Source organism: Globicephala melas, chromosome 10 (assembly GCF_963455315.2).
Source record: "Globicephala melas chromosome 10, mGloMel1.2, whole genome shotgun sequence".
NCBI lineage: Eukaryota > Metazoa > Chordata > Mammalia > Artiodactyla > Delphinidae > Globicephala > Globicephala melas.
In genome coordinates this window covers 37,687,967-37,702,585 of record NC_083323.1, presented here as the reverse complement: position 1 = coordinate 37,702,585, position 14,619 = coordinate 37,687,967, and the positions used below count along the sequence as shown (strand labels likewise).

At 39.5% G+C, this 14,619-nt stretch overlaps 1 protein-coding gene across 7 annotated transcripts in view; it reads right to left on the bottom strand.

The window, feature by feature from the left end:
* The window catches only part of LIN7A (lin-7 homolog A, crumbs cell polarity complex component), a 392,447-nt gene that overhangs the window by 162,962 nt on the left and 214,866 nt on the right, over nucleotides 1-14,619 (bottom strand). The window contains exon 12 of one of the 7 annotated variants that reach the window (XM_060306831.2): nucleotides 14,205-14,385. The exons of the other annotated variants lie outside the window; for them this stretch is intronic. Within the exon in view, the coding sequence (XP_060162814.1) occupies nucleotides 14,205-14,385 (181 nt within the window). The remainder of the gene's footprint in view (nucleotides 1-14,204; nucleotides 14,386-14,619) is intronic. 7 annotated transcript variants of the gene reach the window in all.

Genomic DNA, 14,619 nt, shown 5'->3' with positions numbered 1-14,619 from the left:
TCATTTCAAACACTCAATAACTTTGTTTTTAAAATTGTTTTCAGAAAAATCTTGAGGATTATTCTGGGTGGCTCTCTTTTTCCACTGGCTTTGCCTACTTTATAAATACTTTGGGGGGCATATGTTTGTCTTAAGCTATAATTTATCTCTGGAGTGCTTTTAGTCCTTCAGTATAACTTTTTAATAAGAATAAAGCAGCTTTCTCTCCTTTCTCTCCCTTTTAAAGTAAGAACAAAAAAGCAGACAACCTTTCCTGTTCCATGCATAGAAAAAGCTATCTGATCAGTTAGGGTATACACGCTGAGGAACAAACACCTGTCAGCAGGTATTCCCTTAGCCCTGAAAGTTTATCATTTATTCCTACTTTTGACTTAGTCTCTCTCACTCTTAATGAAACTATGCCTCATTTCAAGCTAAATATTTAAAACATGTTTTGAAATATAATAGTTTATTTGTAAACAGTTAAGATTTCTATTACAGATATAGATATGTGTACACACACACACACACACACACACCCTCCTGATTCAGGAATTGTCCTTTATAACAATTAGCTCAGTTTGAGCAGTCACTGAAAACCTGTAACACCAGCTTTTCACATAGGATGAAAACGTGGCCCTTATGTGATTTGAGGAGACCAAGGAAAACTTCCAATTTCAAAGTGAAATTCCCTCCTCTATTAAAAAACCCTGAACTTTATACTTTCCATAAGAGCTTTCTATACTTTCTAAAAGAAATTCTGTAGTTTTAAGAGTTTATTGTACCTATTGCTTTAAGAGTTTATTGTACCTATTGCAATTTGAGGAAGTCATTAGCATGGGTTAATTTAACAAGGCTTTCCAACAGACATCTGGTAAAAGTTGGATGTCATTAAGGAGGTGAGGGGTGGTGGGGAAGGCATGGGGGTATACTAGGTATCCAGGAAACTTAGACCAAAGAGAAGTGGTCTGAAAAAAGAAAAGCCCCTAAAGAGAAATATTACCTACTCCATAGTAGTGCCTAGTCCTGCCACGAGCCTTTACCAAAGTAAATTAAAATGCACAGGAAGAATGGACATTCCCATCCTGAAAATATTTCTTTCCGCTGCTAAATTTTTAAAAAACACAGATAGAAATCCAAATGAAAAGCAGAGTTCAAGTGGTTTTATTAATATTACCATTTCCAAATGCATAAATACAAACTAATAAAATACTAAACTGAAGAAAAACCGTAAGAACTGGATCTTCTAAAATGTTTATAAAGGAATATATTTTCATTCAGGAAGCTGGGAAAAATGATCTCAGTAAATAACCAGACACATACTTGTTTCATTAGTAATCTCATGTAGTAGTAGTAAGCTGTGGGAAATTTTAAAGTTAGTTACTTTGATGCAAATTTGGCAAGTCAGTGGCTGATAAATGAACCAACTTTTAAACATTGTTGCATTCTGATTTTTCAGTAGTTTTTTTTTCCCCCCACACAATATGAGTTATCAAAATGGCTGCTATTTCTTGGTACACTCAGTATCTTGGTTGATTAAGAATCCCCTCTAATAAGAGAGAACTTTGGATTACACTGCATACATGAATTGGCTCACAATATGTGCTCTCCCCCCTGTTATAGAAAAACCAGTTGTTAAATTTTGACCTTGGCTAGACCTCAGACAGAAGAGATGCCTGCCCTGGAAAGGGATCTCAATATCTGTGCACAATCAGTTGCCCAATGGCCCATGCCCAGGTCTTCATGTGCATGTGGTTCTTTCTCTGTGAGGATTACATGGACATAATCCTGACCCAGCTTGCTGATAAGCTGCTTAAACACTTTGTTGGATAACCGAGAGTTGGCTATACCTCTCAGTTACTGTAGGAGTATCTAGAGCCAGGTTTATGCATAGGCTCCTAAATGCATCAGTCATTCTTTTGGATTAAGGACCAAATAATGTTATCAGGAAATAAAATGAAATCAAGGATATTGAGTTATGATATGTTAGTACAATTAAGTAGCTCACAAACTCAGAATATCATACCTGCAAAGGCCCTTAGAAGCAACCTTGTTTATCTCCTTGTACCTTAATACATAAGGAAGTAAAGACCAAGAGTGGCTGTGACTTGGTCCATTTGATCAATATGTTAGTTGCAGTGCTGGATTAGAACTCATTATTCTTAATGACTGCTCTTTCAACAGCCTCATTCTGCTTTTTTAGATTAACTAATTTAGATAATGGTGGGTCGGTTTTTACATGATGTGAAAGGATAGAAACTAATGACAAGGATGTGTCAACTCCTAGCTCTAAAGTGTATGAGTTGGCCAGTGAAGAAGCAGAATAAGACTCTATGCTCACTATTAGTGGGTTATTATTCTCAACTTTGAAAAGGCCCAGTATAGCCAAAGACAGACCTACTCCTTTCCCACGAAGGTAATTGTGACTGTTCATTTTGTTCTTATGATAGTTTTGCTTTTAGTCCATGAAGGCGTTTTGATATTATTTTAAGAGTGTGTGTGTCTATACATAATAAATGTGGGTGTGTGTGTGGGTGTGTGTGTGGGGTGTGTGTGTATACTCTAACATTCATTGAGCACTTATTGAGTGCAAGGCGCTGTTAGCTGCTTTGTAATGGAGAGGTAATGGAGAGCTTAAGAAATCTGTCCCAAGTCCCCAGCTAGTCAGATGGAACTTAACTGAGATCTGTTTCCAGAGACTAGGCTCTTACCTACTAATCCATAGCCTTAAATAAGATAATAAAGAGAAAGTAAATAGCATATCAGTGGTTCTCCTATTCACGGGTATTTTCAGACCAGTTGTTTTTGAACCTGGATGTACACAGAAATCAACTTAAACACTTTTAAAATATAGAGACCTAGGCTGTATCCCAGACTTGCCATATCAAGGTCCACAGCAATACGAGCTAGGAACATGTGACATTATAAAACTCTGATACAGCCAGCCAGCCACTGATGTGCAGATTAGTGTTTAGACATAGTGCCCTAGACTATAACCACCGCAAATAGTAAATGCCATCTTAGGAGTGTCTTTACTATGTTACTCCAGGAAAGAGGGCTGGATAGGTGAGGGAAATCTTACGATTTTGCCTTGGTGTAGCTCTGTAGTCAGCATTTTTGGTCATTAAAAAAAAACCATATGGACTGGATGTTTAATTCAGAATGGACTATCAAACAAAATTGAGTTATTTGCAGTGAGGTGGATGGACCTAGAGTCTGTCATACAGAGTGAAGTAAGGCAGAAAGAGAAAAACAAATACCGTATGCTAACACATATATATGGAATCTAAAAAAAAAAAAAAAAGGTTATGAAGAACCTAGGGGCAGGACAGGAAGGAATGAAGATGTAGAGAATGGACTTGAGGACGTGGGGAGGGGGGAAGGGTAAGCTGGGACAAAGTGACAGTGTGGCATGGACATATATACACTACCAAATGTAAAATAGATAGCTAGTGGGAAGCAGCTGCATAGCACAGGGAGATCTGCTCAGTGGTTTGTGACCCCCTAGAGGGGTGGAATAGGGAGGGTGGGAGGGAGACGCAAGAGGGAAGAGATATGGGGATATATGTATATGTATAGCTGATTCACTTTGTTATAAAGCAGAAACTAACACACCGTTGTAAAGCAATTATACTCCAATAAAGATGTTTAAAAAAAAAATGAACTATCTCCACACAGGTTATAGGATATATTCAGAAAAAAACCTTTATGACTCTTTGATCCTCTCCTTTTCTCAAATATGTTAATATCCTGTTCTAAATGTATTCTCTTTTCCTGAAGAAAAGTGGCAAGTATAAAAAGTAGTACATTTATCCTCTGGAAAAAATATGCTAATTCTCTCCCATAGTACTTTGTTCCTGCCTAAATGCTAATATCTATTTCAGTGCACTGTAATTTATTAGTTTTCAACCATTCTGCTGTCACTAGACTGTCCGAGGGCAAGATGAGTCTTATTTATCTCTGTGCCCAGCATCTATTGTGTGCTCAATAAATAGTCAATGAATAAGCCATACACACACACACACACACATTTATATATATATATTTTTAACATCTTTATTGGAGTATAATTGCTTTACAGTGGTGTGTTAGTTTCTGCTTTATAACAGAGTGAATCAGCTGTACATATACATATATCCCCATATCTCCTCCCTCTTGCGTCTCCCTCCCACCTTCCCTATCCCACCCCTCTAGGTGGTCACAAAGCACCGAGCTGATCTCCCTGTGCTATGCGGCTGCTAAGGAGCCAGTACTGCCCAAGTTTGAATTTGAGCTTCTTAACTTAGCAGCTTTGTGAGCTCAGACAAGCTGCTTAGCATCCCCACGCCTCAATTTTCTCATCTGTAAAAAGGGTATCATAGAGTGTTTACTTTATAGAATCATTATGGGCATTACATTTATTGATAATATACACAAGGCACTTGGAAGAGCACCTGACACTTTAAAAGGGTCCAAAAAATGTGAGCTGTTTGTTGAACTGTTTCCTGGGTGATCATGTCACTGTAGGGCTTCAGGTGCTTAAGGACAATAACAGCAACAACAAAATATAATTTGCCTTTGGAATAGGTAGAAGTTTCTTTTATATTATCTAGGAAGCCAAAGAAAATGTATTTACTAAATTAATTATGTATGGAGTTTGTTGGAAGGTTTGAAACTACTTAGGTAAATCAACTGCTTCTAATCACAGTCAAGTAATTTAGAAGCATCATTTCCATACATACAGTTGATATGCTAATTACAAATGATCATCATTTATTCATGAAAAACTGCTCTCTCAGTCCCTCCACGGTGCCAGACTTTGTTAGGGAAAGGAAGAGCGTGCAGGAAATTCTCTTGATAGGAGCATGCATAATGTGAGCAAACTTGAGAGGGGAAAACCATCAAATAGCCAAACACGACAAGAGAGCAAAGAGGTTAATGGGGGAAAAAAGTGTATGTAATTACACACGTTTATCCTGTGAGAGTAGTTATACATATAAAATTTTTTGAACCATGGAAGTAGAGAATGCAGAGCACTAGCAGTCGGCCCAGGGGCAAATTTAAAGCAAGCAAAAGCTTTAAGAAAAAAATCAGCACCAGAAATCACAGATCTAACAGGTGGTTGATCTGAGCCCACCTTTTCAGATCCGGAGCCTAAAACTGGAAACAAATACAGCTACTACATGTCAGTTGTAATGCTTTATAGTAACTCTGCTTAACCCTCAATGTTCTGGCACCGACAGGAGGCAAAAGAAGTCCTGACGGTTGTTGGGATAAATACAACACACACATGCACACACATACATGTATACCTATACATATACACTCAATAAACATATATACACATGCACACACATGCACACACGTATACGCATACACACACATACAGCCATCTTCAAGAGTACAAATGTGAACACTAGACATCTGGAACCAGAACAAAGCTGTGTGGAAAAATATTCCTAGAAAATGAGATCTTGAAATCGGTCTGTTAATTTTTGAGGGGTAGGTTTCACCCAGGAAGCCGAGTTCCAGGGTACACTTCCAATCAGGATTCACGCTGATCTGTGCTTCCAAAATACGTGCTCTGCCCACCCACACTCTCCCAAGCCGTGACACTCTGTGACACTAACCCCCCCCCGGAGCAGAGCCTCTCGCAAACGTCCAGAAGCAGGAATATCAAAATTGCCGACTCTTGATATTTGCTTCCAGGTCTGGTTTGGCCTGAGAGGGGGGTTGTGGAGGTGATGACATACCCACCAAGAATCCCCTCCCTCATACCCATACGTGCTACCATTACAGCTCCACTTAAACATGCAAATACATCTCAGTCACTAAAATCTAGTGTGGTTCCTAATCAAATCGTCAGACCAACCCTGGGTACAGCCAGTGTGACGGGGCAGAAAGGCCAGGGATTCGGATTAGGAGGATCCCGGTTTGAGTCATAACAAATCACTGTCGAAGAGTGTGACCTTTAGAGAATGACCTCACCTCTTTGTGTCTCAGGTCTCCGATGGACACTGTCCTGGTTTTAGGACTGAAAGTCCCAGAAAATACCTCAGTCCTGGGCAAACCTAGACAGTTGGTCACTGACTAAGATGCAGGAAAATGTAAAGATTGAAGAATGCATAGTAGTGCTTGGTACAAGATATATCTTCAGTAAATGTTTGTTTTTGCAGTAGCCCTTGTGGAATTTGAATTTTCAGTGGACATAGGGGGGAGCAATTTTATCAAAGAAGGATGGGTCTGTTGAACACCAAAGGGCAGCATGAGGAGAGGAAAGGGAAGGGAAGGAGGGATCTGAGTTAAGAGAAAGGTTTGGAAGAATAGGTTCGAGGGCGGGGGAGTCATTTTTGCTCACTCTGAAACCCTGCCAACACCCTAAAGACAGGTCTAGTACCACGGAGCATTATCTCCTTCTGGTACTGTAGAATCCCAAGGATGATGGAGCCTGGCTTAAATGGCAAAGCTAGTTTAGGAGGAGTATCCAGATTCAGGTGCGGCTTTTAAACTGATGAACCAGGCCTGCATACCTGGACACTGGTTGGATCCCCGAGGACAAATACCAAAGCCCATCCTTCAGATAGTCTCCACTGATTTTTATGGCAGGCGGGTTATGATGTGATGCAGACAGGATGAACACTGGAAGGTTCTTTGAAAGACTTTGCAACCTAGAAAAAGGCTTAGCCTATAGGGAGTTTATGGGAAGTCTCCCTTTCACTAAGCGTGGCATACATCATCCCATCTCCTCTCCCTAGATGTCAGCTTGTATTATGCTGCAATGGCATCAGGATTCTGTCAACCAGAATAGTTTTCTTTTTTCCTTCAGTATCTTACTCTAGTGATCTCAGAGAGACCGTTGTTTTCTAAGGGGTATCAATGGAGACAATAACAGGTCTCTGAAATTATTCACCCAAACCCTTCAAAGGGTACCCTTTATTATTTAACCTGTCTTAGAATCCTAGAAGCCCTACCAATTATATAAAGCATAAAGGAGAAACACAACAAATCTAGGCAGAAGTTGTCGAGTCCAGAGCTGTCAAATGTGTTTCCTGTACAGTGTAAAGCAGCAGGGACTTTTATGTTGCTTTGTACCATGAATAATGTACAGTAATAATAGCTATAATGCTTAATTTAATTACAGAGACTCAAGATTACAGATGCCTTCTTGTAGGAGAAGGAGTGAAAATTTAAGGGATATTTCAGGTTTTACTGTCAAATATCTCACTGGCTCTACATATAAATGTCTTTTCCAATTAAAAGCACACCACAGGGGCTTCCCTGGTGGTGCAGTGGTTGAGAGTCCGCCTGCCGATGCAGGGGACGTGGGTTCGTGCCCCAGTCCGGGAGGATCCCACATGCCGCGGAGCGGCTGGGCCCGTGAGCCATGGCCGCTGAGCCTGCGCGTCCGGAGCCTGTGCTCCACAATGGGAGAGGCCACAACAGTGAGAGGCCCGCAGAACGCCAAAAAAAAAAAAAAGCACACCACAGAATATTCTGTGGATTTGTCACCAGTGACTTATACTAAGATTTTTCTGGTAATTCAACAAAATAAAACTGTACTTATTTTAAATGTTCTAACTGGCTCTAATCCCCAAAGATTCTTTTCACCCCTCCCCTCTGGCTCCTGCTATCACTAGCCATGCAGCCACCCAAACTAGGCATCCAGGGTATGTTGCTAACTCTCCCCTCAACCCACATCCAATTAACCATGGATACTGGTTGATATTTATTCCCCATTTACCAACTCATCTCATCCTCTCCTCCCTCTTATTTCTTACCATTATAAAATATCCTCTAGTTTCTCTCTTGTCTAAATTCTTCTCCAGATTCTAGCCTGAGTCACTTGGTCTTCCTGTGTCCTTGCTGACAATCTAGTGAAAGGCAGAAAGAACACAGTTCTGGTAGACCCTGTCCTTGAAGGCAGGGGCTACTGAGCTACATTGATTGTTTCTTCCCAGGCAGGACCCAGCACAGTGCATAGTACCCACCCAATCTGGTGAGTGCTGGCTTTGAAGGATAGGCCCAAAGATTGCCAGCTGTATACTGTAGGGAAAGTTATTTCATTTCCTCAGGCCCAGTTCCCAACATGCAAAACAATGTGAATAACATTTCCTTTAAAGATGTCATTTAAAATTTAATGAACTACCCATGTAAAGTGCCAAGTGCTACACCTGGCCCACAGAATGCACCCAATAAATGAGTGTCCCCTTACCCCATGAATATTTCCCCATTTTCTAGAAATGAAAATAAAAGTATCCTGTGTCATGCAAAGCACTTCCATCACACAGGCAGGTCCAACTCTATTTCCTTATATTCAGCTTCAACATATGAGCACCATGCTTTTGATTTTACCACATATTTTCGTGTTTCCGTAATCTCTCAGTTTTATTCCCTCAGACTAGATGGTTCTTCCTCCTTCTCCTGTCTTAGGAAAGCTCCACTCATCATTCAAAGTCCATTCCAAATAGCACTTATTCTCTAATATGTTATTTTCTTGCTCAAAATTAAGTGTAAACACCTTACAATGGCCTGTAAGGACCTTTACTCTCCGCTCCCAGCTGGCCTCTCCAACTCCACCTTCTAAGACTCTCCCTCTCATTCAAACCCCAAATTACACTGGAGTTCTTTTTTGTATTATACATGCCTGGTTCATTCCTGCCAGGATTTTGTATGACTAGTTCCCTCTCATAAAGTTCTCAGGTAAACGATGTTCAACTTTAATATTAGTTAGAGAGATGCAGATTAAATCCAGAATGGAATAAACATTGTTCACTTATTTTTAAAAATTGGTAACTATTGCCAAGGATTTGGTGGAAATTTTTATTCTCATACAATTGGCAATAGAAGCTGGAGGTCAATTTGGCAGCATCTATTAAAATAAAGTGTGCCCATGTGCTCCTAACCTGGTTTGCCACCTATCAGTATTCACCCTAGAAAAATAGTCATTCATATACATAAAGATTTTCATTGAAGCAGTGTTCACAATAACAAAATGAAACAAAACAAAACAAAAAAACAATTGGGTAACATGCTAAATGTCCATCAACAGGGGAATGGTTGAATGAACTCTGGTACCCACATACCATGGAATACTATACAGCAGATTAAAAAACATAAGTATGTACTGAGAAGACAAGATATCCAAGACATAGTTCTGAGAAAGCAAGTCATAGAAAAATAAGTATATATGAAAATATTAGTGTATTTTAAAAACTTAAAATAATGACTAACATTCATTGAGTGTTTACTATCAGGTACTGTTCTAAGTGCTTTAAATTTATCAAAATAGTGACTCTTCCTACATACCTGGTGTGAGGTATGTAACGTTATCATCCCAATTTTATATATGAGGAAACTGAAGAACAGTAAGTTTCCATGGGCGCACCATTAACGGGTAACAAATCTGTCTCTAAGCCTGGCCTCTTAATCACGGCTCTATATTGTCTCATACACTTTATATCTAAAAATAAATAAACAAATAATTGAATATGTGTGTGTGTGTGTGTGTGTGTGTGTGTGTGTACTTGCGTGCAAAGGAAAACACTTGGGTAAATACCCACCATCATAGTGTTTCCTCAGGCGGGGAGAGGAAGGAACTGGAATGGAGTGATGGTGAGGAAAATGATTAAAGAGGCTTTTAAAAAAAATCTGACCAGTTTTTTAACATTCAATTCTTTGGAAATTTTATAAGGATGCATTCACATATTTCTTGTATAACTACTGTAGCCCAGAATCAACATGAGGAAAGTGAGTCATTCTAGAATAAACTGAAGAAGGTGGGACAAAGGATAATTTTGTTTTCAAAGTGCTTTGAGGCACAGCTTTGAGGTAATTTGAGCAAAAAATAAATCATACCTGCAATTGCCTGGGCCACTTAGGTGAAATGAAGGGGTTTTAGCTACATTACCTCAGAAATTATGGACGTAGAAGTGTGGTTTGTGGGAGCTTCAAAACCCCAATTATAAGGGAAGGCCACCAAAATTCCATTCAATCATGACCGAACGCTTTTTCTCCTGGCATCGTTAATTTGCTGAAACCTGAGTTTTCCTTTCCTCCGTTAACTCTTGGTTGTTTATTTGTCCATGCTAGCTTCAGTTACATGACCTGCTAGATCATTCATGTTTAAGTGTGAATGATATAAATTGAGGATGATGTTTGACTAAGAACTGGTGAAGAAGAATTATGAAACACCGCATGTTCGAATTTTTGTTTTTCACTAATGGCTCCTAAGATGAAAAACTGCAGTGATTTCGAGGCTGACAGATGTGAGATCCCAGAGAGAGTTACGAATCAGTCGACCTAGAAATTCTTTTGAAAATGAAATGAGTTGGTTTTATATTTCTCCTTTAGTACGATTATTATTGATCCTCTCCTCCCATTTCCCCAAATAACAATGTATTGTAACAAAGAAACATAGCTGTTCCCTACATAACAGGTTCATCATGAGATCTGTTTCTTCTCTCATTAAAACATTAAGTTATATCTACCCCTGGTTACCCTGCCTCAAATTCCAGCCCCTTCTAGACCACTCTTCACATTGCAATCACGGCAGTCTTTCTATAATGCATACTTGATCGTATCACTCTCTTGCTTAAAATCCGTCTAAATCCCCATATTGCTCAGATACGGCCCTAGCTTTGCAGTCCAGTGTGCCTCATTACAATCTAGGCCCTGCTTACATTTTTAGCCTCATTTGCCAACTCTTAAGGGTCCAAATGGAAGAACTGGCCTGGCCATGTTCTCTCGTGTCTGGACTCTAGCATGGTTTACTCTGAGGTGGCCCTTTCATGCTCCTTGCTGCCTCCATCCACCTACCCAGCACCTACTTGCCTATGAGTTTTCTTCACAGAAGGAACCACCTCTGGCCCTCCCATGCCTGGGTTAGATGCCCCTGTTATGATCTCCCATGGAACCCCATACTTATCCTTATTTACAAAATAGCCTATGTTGCAAAGATCGTCTTCTTCCCTATTTCCTCCCCATACCTGTAAGCGTGAAATCAGGGGGTTTTATTTTTTATTTCACTGGTGACTAAGACAATACCAGGCCCAATAATATTTTGCCAAATGAATGAATGAATAATTATCTAAGTTTTATGGATTGATTAATGTTCATCAACAAACTTGTAACTTAACGATGTTGTCACTTCTCAGAGAAAACATAATGATTTCTTATTTAAACCAATGGCTGCCCTCTTAATTATGAACTAGTAACAATCAACACAATTAATTTATATAGTAAATAAATAATTTATAATTATTTAATTAATTAATTTAAATAATTTATATAGTACCTACTACGTGTCAGGAACTATGTTATGCCACTTGAACACCAAAACATAAAAACAAGGTAGCCACTATTATTACCATCTCTTAGCAGTGAGGAAACTAAGGTTCAGAGAAGTTACCAGATTGCTTCGTAAACTCCATAAATTACACTGAATTAGTCTGTGAGAGTTAATTTGCCCAGTGCATTTAGAGTGCTTAGGAAATGCCTGGCCTGTAAGCTCTCAAAGGAAGGCTTTTCTGTTACTACAGAAAAGTCAATTTTGTTACTACACTTAAAGGGCTGCCTGCTTTATTTCTACACCTAGTGTTTGGGGATTTTCAAACTACCATTAATATAGTGGCATATACATTGAATAGAAGATACATTTTTGAAAAGTTGCATATTTTTAATTAGCAAAAACTTTAAAAATTAAAACTGTGAGCTGCTACTGCCAAATTCACCTCTACCTTCTTTGTTTCTTCTCCAACATGCCAGTACTCTTCCATCTTAGGGACTTTGCATTGATTCTTTCCTCTGCCTGGAATGTTCCTCCCTAGATACTCATGCGGCCCCCCCCCGCCTCATCTCCTTGATTCCTCTTCTCAAATACCACCTTCTCACGGAGGTTACTCTGCCCAGCAGCGCACACTCCTCTCTCTACCCTGACACCCCCTATCCTCCTTAATCTTTATTATGGTTAATAATAAATACTTTTTGAATGAATGAATGCATGTTAAAACTATGTCCAGGTAATGTTCTACAACCTCGTTTGGCCACATATGTGCTCCAGATACAGGGCATTTATGTATATTTTGTCAATATACTGCCCTATTTAGTAGCTCTCAAACTTAGGGTTTGGTGGAGTAGCTGAGCAGGTGATCATGGTTTGATCTAGGAAGAGTAACACAACGAAGAGAGGTAAAGCTAAAAGTTCAGCTTAGGTTACCCACGTTCCTATAAATAATTGAAAGTGCGTCAGAGGGAATTTTAATGACTATATTTGACTTGTTTCCTTCACAGAATAATCAAACATGCTTACTAAAAAATTCCACATAATTAAACTCTCGATGATTTCCTTAAAAATTAAATAAATTTATTAGAGGCCAAGCAGGTTTAAGTGATTGGGGTACTTTGTGGAACCCTCAAAATATGTGCAAAATTATATTCAATGCAACTGAAGGAAAACATATCTTAATACCTACAGATGTTGACACCATAAAATGATGTGTGATCTGATAACTAGCATCAGACAGCTTTGCATTATCCCTCCTGCCAACTGCATCCAAAAAAACAGGACCCATGTGAAATGATGTGTGCAATGGGTCCCTGTGGTAATTAGCTAGAAATTACTACATCCTGGTCAGTAATATTTAAAATTGCTTCTAACATTGTATAAGAGTGAAGAGCAACATAATAATGATCATTTAATATAAACTTTAAAAAAATTTAAACAGATCATGGGCACAACAATAAAGAGAATTTCAGGATTAGCAGCTGTCCCACTCCTAGCCTTGTGGCCAGCCTTATTTCAGATCTGTTGTAAAACTCAGAGGGCTCTGGTACCCTGAAGACCTCACTTTTAGACTTTATTGAGTAGTCAAATAGATACTGTGCCTTCTAGACTTAGGCAGAAGAGAAAAGTGGCAAGGCCTTAGCATATTTCTGTTTATGACATATTGACACACAATTTCTCCAAATCACCCAAACCTACAGCTCAGGCCAATTATAAGTAATGTGGTCCTGTCTATTTATGAAAAACTTAACTTGATGTTTCTAGGAGAATTAGGTAGAAGTGAGCTCCTTTAGGGTATGAGCTATGATTTGTTTAAACTTTCCCTTTCCCAGTGCCAAGCACATGGCACGTGGTTAATAATTCTTTTTTGGCAGTCTGATTGAAGCCTTTAAAGTGGTATTCTTAAAATACTGTTTGCCTGTAGAGACAGGTTCAATAATGGTGAGCGGTCAATCTCCTTGCCTTTGTTATAGAAGGTAATTAGGGTCAACTGCAGGGCTCCTCCTCACAGATCCTCAATTCAGAGACAAGCCTTAGATAAAGTCTCTTTTCAAGAATTGGCCTCATTTGTGAAATTCCGCGCATGCTATGATTTGGTAGAAGTCCATTCTATTCATATGCACCATACAGTGTATAATGTATGCAATTTAGATTTTAATGGTGCACCTAATATTTGGTTTGTATCAGTCTCCTTGAAATTAGACCAGTTTAGTTTAAGAAAATGGTTCTCAACCAGGCATGATTTCACCCCTCAGGGGAGAGCTGGCGATGTCTGGAGACACTTTTGTTGGTCACCGCTGGAGGCGGGGAGTGTGACTGGCCAGGAATGCCGGCCAAACATCCTACAATAGACAGAACAGCCTCTCCAACAAAGACTTATCCAGTTTACAATATCAACTGTTCTAAGGTTGAGAAACTCTGATTAAGACAAATTAATTCAGTGAAAAGTTTACGAAGCAGAATTTTTTTAAAAAATAAAGTTTTCTACTTTAAAATGCTGCCAGTTTGCTAGAACTCAGTTAATTCATTTAAAATTACCTGCAGCCTAAAACCTATGCCCTCTCCAAAACCAGATGAAATCATTCTATTTTGTATACTTTCACATGGATGACCTGCAGACACCACAATTTGCTAAGTAATGGGCACCTCACTTTCTTGCCTGAAACACTTTTTTTTTTTTTTTTAATTGCCAAGTCACTGGAACACGTTTTGGACCATCACCAAGTGGAACTGCACTCTTAGGCCCCGAAATGCAGTTTTCTCTACATTTGTCCATGATGCCTGTGGGCTCCCGTCTCTGATCTGACATCACCGAGTCCTCCTGAGAGCTCAGCCTGAAACATCTTTTCTCCTGTATCCACAAGAGGCAGGAACCATGCCAGAAACTTAGGACTTCCTTGGTAATTCCCTCTCCTTTACCTCTCACATCTAGTCAACCGCCAGGTCTTGCTTATAGTACCATTACCTCCAAAATAGTTTTGAAATCTCTTCCTTTCTCTCCATCCTAATTCTTTTCTTGCAAGACGTTCATCATGTCTCTCCAAAACTCCTAGGAGTTTCCTAGTTGATCTCCCCACGTCCAGTTTTTTCTCCACTCCTTCACATACTCCCACTCCCACATGCTGGCAGTTGCCAGACCAACTTATCTAAATGCAAAAAAAAAAACATGTTATGTTGGCCATTTCCTACCACCTTCAAATGGTAAGTCCAGACTACTTATCATGGTTTATGGGGCACACTACGACATGGCCCCCGCCCACCCCTCCAAACCCAATCCCACCACACTTTGCCTTACTCTTTCGCTACAGACATCATGCTGTTTCTTACGTTTGTGCATTATGTTGTCTCCTCTGCCTGAAGTAACCCTCCATCAACCGACA